The sequence below is a fragment of the Eulemur rufifrons genome, chromosome 6, assembly GCF_041146395.1.
Source record: "Eulemur rufifrons isolate Redbay chromosome 6, OSU_ERuf_1, whole genome shotgun sequence".
Lineage (NCBI taxonomy): Eukaryota > Metazoa > Chordata > Mammalia > Primates > Lemuridae > Eulemur > Eulemur rufifrons.
Window position 1 is genome coordinate 12,030,491 of NC_090988.1, and position 12,363 is coordinate 12,042,853.

General features: G+C 38.6%; 2 protein-coding genes across 2 annotated transcripts; one reads left to right on the plus strand and one right to left on the minus strand.

Annotated features, from left to right (window-relative positions):
• The first annotated feature begins 720 nt into the window (after positions 1–720).
• Positions 721–1,693, plus strand: OR6T1 (olfactory receptor family 6 subfamily T member 1). The gene has a single exon (XM_069468774.1). The coding sequence runs from the start codon at positions 721–723 to the stop codon at positions 1,669–1,671; it is 951 nt and encodes a 316-aa protein (XP_069324875.1). The 3' UTR covers positions 1,672–1,693.
• Positions 1,694–7,081: 5,388 nt separating this feature from the next.
• Positions 7,082–8,026, minus strand: OR4D5 (olfactory receptor family 4 subfamily D member 5). Its single transcript, XM_069468775.1, has one exon. It carries the CDS (start codon positions 8,024–8,026, stop codon positions 7,082–7,084), a length of 945 nt encoding a protein of 314 aa, XP_069324876.1.
• Positions 8,027–12,363: the final 4,337 nt, after the last annotated feature.

The following is a 12,363-nucleotide window of genomic DNA, read 5'->3' on the forward strand; positions in this document are numbered from 1 at the left end:
AGGAATACTTTATGACATTGTTGGAGCTTTGTATAGTCCAACCCTATTTAGCTTTCTGGCTGATTAATGAAAATAAAATTTCTAAAGGTACTGAAATCCTCAATTTTTTAATTCTGTTATTTAATGTTAAGCCAGGACACATTAAGGGCCACTAATACTAAAATATTAATAGGTGTTCTTAATGCCCTTAAAATTTTGTTCATGATACATTTATTCTCTAAGGTCTCCTCTGATCTCTCTGCTACTGTGGATTCCTCTAAGACCACAGTACCCATGTGGTTCTCTGCCTAAGGATATAAAACAGTGGAAGTAGCATGTGTGTTGGAGTCACAGAGGCTTGTTGTGAAATCCTGCCTCTACCACCTGCTCCCTATTTGATCATAGAGGAGCCAGTACCTTCCTCATTCATCTTTTCCTTATCTATGAGAACAGTAAAACCTACCTTTAAGTGTATCCAGGAAAGAGATACTACATATAGTATAAATTTCCTAATACATAATTGTGTACAATATCATCCATGTTATTATTGCTTTAGTGCTTGATATCATGTTTATCTCTTTGTAAATCACTTGCAGGCATAAATATAGATCAATATATAATCAGAATGTAAGGAACAGCGTTAGATATACTTGATACGATTTTATTGATTGATTAAATGATAATGGGTAGCTATGGACCAGTTACAAAGTTCTGTTTCATTTGCCCTGTAGCTGACTGGAGATGGGCCCTGAAAACTGGACTCAGATAACAGAGTTTGTCCTTCTGGGTTTCCCCAGTAGCAACATCTTGCGTTTCCTGATGTTCCTGGGGTTAGTGGTGACCTACATTATAACAGCCACAGGCAACCTGCTAATTATTGTGCTCAGCTGGATGGACCAACGCTTGCACACACAGATGTACTTCTTCCTGCGGAATCTATCCTTCCTGGAACTGTTGCTGGTATCTGTTGTGGTTCCCAAGATGCTTGTCATCCTCCTCACAGGGGATCATACCATCTCATTTGCCAGCTGCATTATGCAGTCCTACCTCTACTTCCTCTTAGGCACCACCGACTTCTTCCTGCTAGCCGTCATGGCTCTGGATCGTTACTTGGCGATCTGCCGACCGCTCCACTATGAGATCCTGATGAGCGGTCCTGTCTGTTCCCAGCTGGTGCTGGCCTCCTGGGTAGCTGGATTCCTCTGGGTCCTTTGCCCCACTATCCTCATGGCCAGCCTGCCTTTCTGTGGCCCCAATGGTATTGACCACTTTTTTTGTGACAGTTGGCCCTTGCTGAGACTCTCCTGTGGGGACACCCACCTGCTGGAGCTGGTGGCTTTTGTGCTTTCCACATTGGTGTTGTTGGGCTCGCTGGCTCTGACCTCAGTTTCCTATGTCTGCATTCTTGCCACTGTTCTCAGGGCCCCCACAGCTGCCGAGCAAAGGAAAGCATTCTCCACGTGTGCCTCACATCTCACAGTGGTGCTCATCGTCTATGGCAGCTCCATCTTTCTCTACATCCGCATGTCAGAAGCTCAGTCCATGCTACTCAACAAAGGTGCCTCTGTCCTGAGCTGTATCATCACACCCCTCCTGAACCCCTTCATCTTCACTCTGCGCAATGACAAGGTGAAGCAAGTGCTGAGAGACGCCCTGAGATGGCCCAGGCACACTACTGTGAGGAAACCGTGAGGGTCACGAGGCAAAGGAAATGTTCCTTGCAAATGAGAGATTACATGTTTATTGGAAAATTTTTAAATGTGTTAGAAGTGTAAAGGGCTCAGGCAACACCCTGCACTTGTCTCAGCTAATATAACAAAAGGACAGTCTTCATGAATATACAATATGGAATATGGAGTGTAGACATCATTTTTCTCCCTACAGTCTTCCTTGTGCCCCCTCATCCCATGGAGAAGGTTCATCTAATTGGTCAAATTTCAGGATTCAGGTTAAGACACATTTTCTCTGAGGTGGAATCTCTGGATTCGAGAGAACACATGATGAGCATGTGGCCTCCACGCAAGGAAGCTGCTCCTCTTCTTCCTCGTGTGTGACTATCACTCCTGTTACTGTGTCAGTCTCCTGTACCATGTAGCCAAACAAGGGATGCTAACATATGTAGATTCAGATTTAGAGCTTAGAGGGGAGTAAGGGGCCCTCTGAGGCCTTCCAACCAGACTGGGTATTTATTACAAACGAGATTAACCAGAACTTCTATATTGGGAAATCCAATTCTGGCTGCAGTAATAAATGGTCCTTTGATTCTCGTTTGTTATTTTTTTTTTAATGTGACTAGCAGCTTCTGTAGGAATCTTATAAAAGAAGAATGCAAGACCAGTGAAATATTTGGACAGGCCTAATTTCCAAGTCAAATTCTACCTAATAGATTCCAACTTTAGGGATAATTATTCAAGCATTCATTTAAGACATATTATTAAATACCTAATACGTTTTAGGCACTGTGTCAGGCAAGGCTGGGACTAGGGTGAGCCAGGGGATATGTCCAGGGACCATATCTTAAAGAGACACACATTCTCAGGGGTGTGCAAGTGCAGCATCAGGCTGTGCACAAACCCGAGAGTGAATGTCTATACCAGCTGCAGGCACAAAGGCTCAGAGGGGCAATGAGCATATTCAGGGAACTCAAAAATGTCCACTATGACAGACTGTGAGGCAAAGAGAAGGAAGAGATGAGGATGGAAAGGTAAGCAGGAGCCAGTCAACGCAGCTCTGTTGTGAACATTTTAAGAAGCACCATTTAGTCAAAACGGTACCCGCTTGCTTTCGCACTTGTGAAAATCACTTTCTCAGTTTTCCTTGGCTTCCTCGTGTGTAAGATAAAGGGATTGAATTGGGGTTTTTTAATATGTTGGGGAATCATATATTCTTTTGAGAATTTCACAAAATCTATAACCTTTTTCCTCCAAATAATTTATACATACATAAAAATTAACATATGATTTCAGGTTGGTTGTGGAGCACTAAAACCCATGTCTGTAACCCTAACTTAGATAATTAGAAGTTCTTTTTGGCTCTGACAATCTATGATTCTGTATGATTCTGAAATAACTGTAGATTATATTGAGGTCTGTTCAAACACACTTTAATACATTCCAATACCAAGTACCATCACTAGCATTGTATTTCAGTAGTAACATGGATAGATAGATGATAGAAAGATATGGAGAGTAGATATAAATAGGAAGAGAGCTAGAGAGATAGAGGTAGTATCTGACATTGGGTACGTTAAGTATGTACAGCTGAGGCATAATAGGCAGGCCCTGCTGTATACTGTCAGAAAGACTAATAAACTTTGCTATGTCTTATGCAAGCCATTTGAAGAATCAGAAAACACTGTGGACATAATGGGCTCTGAAGTTGCATATGCTAAATAGCATGGAAAGTTAGCCTGTTTCCAGATCAGTCCACTGTCCTAAATTTCAACCACTGTCAGTGTCCACTGGGCCACTTGAACCCTGTGATCTTTTTTGGGAAGGTAAGTAATGATTTTGTAGGAACAACAGAACAATAAGAGGAAAGTGACAATCTTTTGGCCATTGCTCTACCAATTTTGCTGTACGAACTAAATCAGGTCATCCTGGAAAATTACATTCCCTTCCTAGAAGAAAGGATATTCAGACATATTAGTATCCATCAACCAACCTTAAAATCCTTTCTATGTATGATTATGAATCTCTTTGGATTCCTCAGCTTCCTACATCCCATTGCAAGCAAAGGCTATTTAAGCTCTTAGGTCAGATCTATGCTAACACTAAGCAAAAGTCATTTAATTCCTCAGTCGTCTCTGTACCTTTCCAGAACTTCTGCCATTGATTTTATAGTTCACAGGAACCATTTTGTAGTATAGCAGGAAAATATTTTGCAAACAGTAAACCAAAGTGTTTAAACTGCCTCCTTAAGTCATGCATTCAGTAAGCTTTCTGCTCTGAAGGTTTCACCATGAGACTCATAGCTAGAAAAAGAGAGAGAGAGAGAGGACAGGAACAAAGAAGACATCCATCACTTTTGAGTCTGGCAGCATTTTCATGAAGGTAGTAGTCATGAAATATGGACTTTGGCTGATAAATAAGGATTTTCTGTTTCCCTTTAACTCCCTTTAACACACCAGGATCTAGGCCTAAGAAACTTACTAGAATATAAGTGTTTTACCTAAAGAAAGTCCTGCTCAGACAGGAAGATAATGAAGGAAATAAGAGGAAACAAAGGAATACAGAGGCAGAGTAGGTAGATGATCAGAGGTGTGTCCAGACAGTCCTTTACTGTGCTGCGTCTGGAATACACTGAGAGGAATATCAAGGGCAGGAGGCCTCTCCCTGCTTCACAATGAGGCCTCTTGAAGGCAAGAGCCCCACAGGCTGCTCACAAAACAAGAGGTATGTGGTGACATTAAAGTCATTGAAGAGAAGCAGGATGGTGAGGCAAAGGAAGGGTCACTCTCCATGTGATATGGATGGAATCCAACATCCTATATGTTCCTGAAGCAGGACACAGACGAAGTCTGAGCTGAGAGTTAGTGGATGGGGTTCTCAGTGGCCAGGGATGAAAAGATTGAGCCCCATGGGCTTGGCAGAGAATGAATAGAGAAAGTGCAAGAGAGAATCAATGGGGTTTATAATCCACACCAAAGTTTAGGTGAGATTAATTAGAATGGGAGCATCACCAGCCCTGACCAAACAGGGAAACCAAATTTTGAGTTGTAGTATTCACAGACATTAGCATCAGGTGTCAGCAGGGTGTTCAGAGATAGAATTGCTTTCATATCCAGTCACCAATCCAGAAAGCAGCCCTGGTCAGCCACTCTGCAGCAGAGATCACCAAGCACCCAGAAGACACTGTACAGATATGAGAACTCTTTGTTCCTTCACCATCCTGGGTCAAGTAAACTGCACACCCCGTCCATATATTTTGACACCACTTTAAAAGAGATCAGGGTTAGAAAGAGGGAGAGATTAGAATCCTAATGGACCAAATTATTTTCTAAATAAAATAAAATGATCATTTACTTACAGGGACTACTTGATTTATTTTATTTTTATTTATTTGTTTGTTTTTTTTTGCATAGAAGTAAGTGTACTAACTTTGTCAAAATTTTAGCTATTTTTTCTCTGCTATCCAGCATGGTGACACTTGTGAGGAAAATAATATCACTTGTTAAAAAATAAAGAAGCTGCATTTATTTGCACATAAGACCCTATATAAGCAAACATGTGACCCTATTATAAGTTCATGGTAGAGTGGAAATAGAACTAGATTCTTGCTGCTAAATCAACTGCCTGGAGAGAGAACTCTGACTTGGCTATTCTGATCCCAAAATTCTCTTTCCGCTGAAGTACAAGTGTTTACTCTGTACCATCATATCTTCTCTTTCAATATCACAACTCCCTTTTCTCTAACCCTATGCCTTTATTCTTTGGAGTCTGACCCATGCTTTAGGCCTTTGTATCAAATATTCCTTCTCAGCTGGTTACTATTGCAGGAAGCAGCTCTGCATCTACTAATTAACTAAAATATAAGTAATGGACAATGACTTAATGCTAAATGGCAGATAGATTTGCTGAATGTCATGCTCTTCCTATACTACATCCGTGAAGGGTATTATAGATTAAGTAATGTTTAACAGGTTAAATAAACAAAACTTTGCTTAATTTTATTTTAAAACTGATTCTTAGGTATGGGGTGAGGATAGAAAAGGTGTAGGTTATTTGATACAGGTAAGATTCGACTGATTAACTTGGTGGTAGGAGATACAGCAACCTGGATCAAGAAGGGATTAAGATGCTGATGAAAAATACAGAGATAACAAGAGAAAGAGATAGAGACATGACCATCTCTCCATCTGTCTTAAGTTGAATCAGAGCTGCTAGGGATACTTAATGTATTGCCTGATACCACTCTCTATTTAGGGACTAGAGGATGAATGTTGGTAAGAGCAGTCAACTGTGGATCTACACAGACTAAAAGATAGCTGAATTTAAAAGGCTGAGTTTCCAAGCAAGGGTGTGGAGAAAACTATTCCCACACACAAGTCTTCTGGGATGCAGTCCCCTCAGGCCAATTCCCCTTTGATTCTCTAACCCACCTCCCCCAATTCCACATTCTTCATGTGTTCAGCTCTCTATGAATCATCTTCTACTCCATCCCCCCGCATTCCAATATACAGTCTTCCTGCCTCTCCCAGCCACACTTGGCCTCAACCACTTTAAAACAGCAAGTCTCTCCATGATGCAAATCTAACTGATAGAGGCTTACAAAGAGATATCGACCCTTACACTCGAGAAGATGTTTTAAATGCCATGGAGAACTTGGGCTCCATAGTTATATAGACCTTAGCTGGATTCCAGAAACAAGTTCTTGGTTTTTGTAACTGATTGATCTTTAAAATGAAAATAATATCTACCTAATAAGAATGTTAAGAGAATTAAAATAAATAATAAATATAAATCATGTGATACAATGCCTGGGGCATAGTAAGTTCTTACCAAATGTTATTTATATGATCATGATGATGACAATGATGACAATGATGGCAACAAAATTGGCCTTAAGAAACTATGAAGAAGAAAACAATTTGCCCAAGGTAATTTCCTTTCTCTTCATTAACAAACATTCAATCTCCTAAAATCAGAACTCAGGGTCCTACTCTTATTCTAACTTATGGATCCCTCTTGTCTCCAGGAAATTTAAAAATGTTTTGAGCTCTGCTAATATGGTTTATTTCCAAGAACTGTTATCTGGAAAGAGACACCAGATTTACCACCACTATGCCTACTGCAGTTGGAACTTTCTCAGCACAGCCAGCTTTCTCAGCATGGACATCTTGGAAAGCGCCCTCTGAGCCAAACAATACTTCTGTATAACACTTAATACTATTTTTCTAGGAGGCATTTGGGAGCAGTTCTATGACACTCATCCTACTCTCTAGCTTGGCTAAAAGTTCAGATCACCAGAATTTGTGTTAGGTTAAGAACAAGAGAGAAGCAATAAGCAAGAATTTTTATCTACTTTGTGGGTCTTCTCAAGAAGATTGGTATACTGAAGCATCTTTCAGATTCTTCGGTCCCTGCCTCTGCCAATGCAGGGGTCAGTGTTCCAGGCGACTAATAAGGTCCTTTTGCCTCCTCCACAGCTTCTTCATGGCCATGATCACTTCCTTGTTTCTCAGGGTATAGATAGCAGGATTCAGCATGGGGGTGACCATTGTGTATAGCACAGAGACTGCCTTATCCATAGGGAATGTCCGAAAAGGCCTTGCATAGATGTAGATGCAAGGCACAAAGATTAAGGTCACCACAGCAATGTGAGAGGCACAAGTGGACAGAGCCTTGCTGCGGTCTTCCTGCAAGTGGCTTCGGAGCATGATTAGCAGTGCTGTGTAGGATCCCAGCAGCACCAGAAAACACATCAGGGTCACCAGGCCATTGTTAGATACCATCAGAAGTTCTAAAACAAAAGTGTCTGTGCAGGCCAATTTGATCAGCTGAGGCACATCGCAATAAAAGTTGTCCAGCTTGTCAGGCCCACAGAATGGCAGCCAGATAGTCAGTCCAACCTGTACTATGGAATGGATGAAGCCCCCGACCCAGGAGGCTGCCATGAGAAGTCCACAGACTGTTGGATTCATAACGAGCATGTAGCGCAGGGGCTGGGAAATAGCAACATAGCGGTCATATGCCATGACAGTGAGCAGGAAGATCTTGATGCCGCCAATGAAGTGGAAGAAGAAGAGCTGAGTCAGGCAGCCACCAAAGGAAATGGTAGGGTTGCCTAAGAGCAAGTCAACCAGCATCCTAGGTGCCGTGATGGAAGAGTAGCAAAAGTCCAAGAAAGAAAGGTTGCCTAAGAGGAAATACATAGTTGTGTGCAGGTGTGGGTCAGAGGTCACTACAGCAACAATAAGGAGATTTCCAATTACAGTCATGAGATACACAGCAGAGAAGACAATGAACAAGAAGAACCGAAGCTCCCATATCTGAGAGAGCCCCAGCAGAACAAATTCTGTCACCTGGGAATGATTTGTTGGATTCATCTACTTGGTATGACTTGGTAAATGAACCTGCTGAGATAAATGGACATGTTCATTTGGGGATCTATGAACCTCTCTAAAATAATTGCCTCTGGCCCCTCTGATGAATTCTCCACTATTTATTTCCCATAAGAAAAATGTTGTAAGTGGGTCTATAGCACACCAAGCATTTGGACATCATATATTGGTATAATCAAACAGGGATGTATAACTTAGGATAGCACTGATATTTCTGGTTTACAAGAATCAGAAATAATCAGACCTCAAAAATTGAAAAGTGGGATGTAGAGGAGAGTTGCTAAACCAAAAATGAATTTCAATTCTACCAGTAACTAATTGTGCAGATAGGATCAACCCTCTGAAGTTCTTTAAGTCTCACTTCCCTCGTCTATGATATAAAATTAACCAAGATGTCCTCAAAGTCTCCTGTAGTTTAATATTTTATGCTATATGTGGCCTTAATTTAGAAAACCTGATAAATCCCCACATGCCAGACATTTAGAAGGCATTTCCATGATGTGACATATATCTCATTTTTATCCCAAAACAATAGAAAATGCAAGTTGCCCATCATAACCGTGGATAAATATTCAGTAGCCTTCTGAGATAGATCTAACTTGGATATATATTTTCAGCCCTAGGAGGCTGCTAAAGTCATGGATAAAGAAGTAAAATAGAAAAGACTGTTCCTGTACTTTATAAGGGTAGTGAGGAACTACTGTGCTCTCTAAAATTAGGCAAGAAAACGTGAAAGAAAAGCTTCCTGTCTTGTGCCTATGGGGAAACACAGGGAAGTGAAATTAGAATATTAAACCACTTCAGAATAATTTGAGTGTCAATGTTAATTTCAGATACATTACCAAGGAATAATTTCTTACTCATATTGGAAGCAGCAAGAAGAAACTATAAATATTAATTGAAACTTAAAGATCACCATCTAAATGTAGAGCTGCCTCAACATTTGAAAACACTGAAAATAAAAGGAATATTTTTATACATTTAAGTACTTTAAAATATACTAAGAAAGCTGACTATTTAAACAAATTCTAGAATAAATCCCTTCATATTCTTTAATACAAATGGGAAGTATCATTTCAATTTAAATTAATTTTGTTATGGGTTTTCAATTATATTTTCTTTCTTGTGTTTACTTATCCATTCAGTAAGCATTCATTATGCACCCTTCTGCTTCCTAGGTCTCATGCTAAATACTAAGGAGTTAAAAAGAATAAGACACAAATGATTTAATGCAACTCTAAGTGTGTAACATTATGCACAGGACCTTTACCTTATGTCCCTCCCCACTTTTCCAGTTTCATCATATCATATGCATAGCCTCTCTCACACCTATGCTATGATCTGGAGCAAATCAAACTACTTGATCCCAGAACTTGTCATGCTCAACCCATTGATTTCCTTTATTAATCTTTATGTATTTATTTTGTTTTAGTTTTAATAACACATTTCAAATACACAAATAATTTGGAATTTTTAGCTTCACTTTCAACATGCAAAGACTTAGAAAGTCAATACTCATAACCTGAAAGCAAGAAAAAGCAGAACAAACTGAAAGTCAATGACTTTTCCTGGTCAATAAGAGAAATGAGGTCACAGGACAATTCATGACCTGAAAACCTACAGAGAAATCTAACAAAATGTGAACTAGATTTATATGAGAAAAACTATAAAACTCTGAAAAAAGAAATTTAAAAATTAAATAAATGGAGAGATATTCCACATTTATGGATAAGAAACCCTGATATTATCAAGATGTCAGTTCTTCCCAACTTTATCTATAGGTTCAATGCAATACTCATTAAAGCTCACCATTTTATTTTGTGGATACTAACAAACAGATTCTAAAGTTTATATGGAGAGGCAATCATGTAGAATTCCCAACATAATATTTAAAGAGAAGAACAAAGCTGAAGGACTGACACTATCCAACTTCAAGACTTACTATAAAGCTACAGTAATCAAGACAGCATGGTATTAGCAAAATAATAGACAAATGATCAATGAAACATAATAGGGAGCTCAGAAATAGATCCACAGAAATATAGTCAACTGATTTTTAACAAAGGAGCATAGGCAACACAATGGAGTAAATAAAAACAGTTTTTTTTAACAAACGGTGCTGGAACTGAACATCCACATGCAAAAAAGAAATCTAGACACACACCTTACACCATCACAAAAGTTAACTCAGAATGGATCAGATAGTTGGGAACTTCACCACCAATCTATTGGTAATTGTCAGATCAAGCAAACAGAATATCATAAAAATATTGTGGACATGAACAGCAGTCAACCTGACCTAATTAAGATTTATATAATATGCCATTGAATAACAGCAGATAAACATTCTCAAGATCACACGAAATGTTCTCTAAGATAAACCACATTATGGACCAGAAAATACACTGTAACAAATGTAAAAGAATAGAAATTACATAACATATGTCTTCAGACCACCGTGGAATTAAACTAGAAATCAATAAGATAAAGATAGATGGATGATGCCTAAATATTTGAAAATTAAGCAAAATGTTTCTAAATAAAATGTGGATCAAAGAAGAAACCACAGAAGAAATTTATTTTTTTTTAATAATTCTCATCTCTACACAGAGTTATGGAAACTAAACAACCTTCTGCTGAACTATTATTGTGTTAGGGAGGAAATTAAGAAGGAAATCAAAAGATTCTTTGAAATAAATCATAAAGCAGACAAAATTTATCAAAATCTGTGGGACACAGCTAAAGCAGTCCTTAGAGGAAAATTTAAATCCATGTATATCTACATCCAAAGACAGAGAGATCACAAATAAACAATCTAATGAATCATCTCAAAGAACTGGAAAACGATGAGCAAACCAACCCCAACCCCAGCAGAAGGAAAGAAATAACAAAGATCAGAGAGGAACTAAATGAAATTGATAACAAAAAATGAGATAGAAGATTAATAAAACAAAAAGTTGGTTCTTTGAAAAAATAAACAAATTTGACACACCTCTTGCTAGATAAATGAGAAGTAGAAAAGAAGGGACTCTAACAAGCTCCGTTAGGAATGAAGAAGGAGAAATTACAACTGATGCCACAGAAATACAAAATACAATCTATGAATACTACAAAAACCTCTATGCATATAAACAAGAAAATGTGGAGGATAAGGACAACTTCTTAGAAAAACACAGCCTCTATAGGCTCAATCAGGAAGAAATAGAATACCTGAACACACCAACATCAAGTACTGAAATTGAAGCAGAAATAAAAAACCTTCTTAGAAACAAAAGTCTAGGATCAGATTATTTCACACCTGATTATTAATAGATTACAAAGACGAACTGGTGCCAATCCTGCAGAAATTATTGCACAACACTGAGAATGAAGGAATCCTCCCCAACATGTTTTATGAAGTCAACATCACCCTGATAAGAAAACCAGGAAAGGATGCAACAAAAAAAGAAAACTACAGACCAATATCCCTTATGAATATACATGCAAAAATTCTCAATGAAATCCTAGCAAACAGAATTCAGGTGCTTATCAAAAAAATAGTCCATCACAAACAAGTGGGCTTCATCCCAGAGATGCAGGGATGATTCAACATATGCAAATCTATAAATGTAATTTACCACATAAATAGAAGCAAAATCAAAGACCATATGATCCTCTCAATAGATGCAGAAAAAGCATTCAACAAAATTCAACACCCTTTTATTATAAGAATGCTTAACAAAATAGGCATAGACAGAACTTACCTAAAAATGATACAAGCCATATATGACAAACCCACAGCAAACAGCATACTGAACAGGGAAAAATTCAAAGCATTCATATTTACAACTGGAATCAGATGAGGTTGCCCTCTGTCACCAGTTCTATTCAGCATAGTGATGGAAATCCCAGCCCGAGCGATCAGACAAGACAAGGAAATCAAGGGCATCCAAATGGGGGCAGAAGAGTTCAAACTATTGCTCTTTCATGATGGTATGATCTTATATCTAGAAAACCCCAAGGATTCTGCCATGAGACTACTGGAATTCATTAAAAAATTCAGAAAAGTCTCAGGTACAAAATAAACATACAGAAATCAGTAGCATTCCTATATGCCAACATTAGTCAAACTGAGAACCAAATCAAAGACTCAAAACCCTTCACAATAGCAACAAAGAAAATAAAATACCTAGGAATATAATTAACTAAGGAGGTAAAAGAGCTCTACAGGGAGAACTAAGAAACACTGAGGAAGGAAATAGCAGAGGATGTAAACAGGTGGAAAACCATACCATGCTCATGGGTCAGCAGAATCAACATTGTTAAAATGTCTTTACCACCCA

Coding starts and splice junctions, on each gene's coding strand:
- OR6T1 (XM_069468774.1), top strand. CDS start 721: ATGGGCCCTGAAAACTGGACTCAGATAACAGAGTTTGTCCTTCTGGGT.
- OR4D5 (XM_069468775.1), bottom strand. CDS start 8,026: ATGAATCCAACAAATCATTCCCAGGTGACAGAATTTGTTCTGCTGGGG.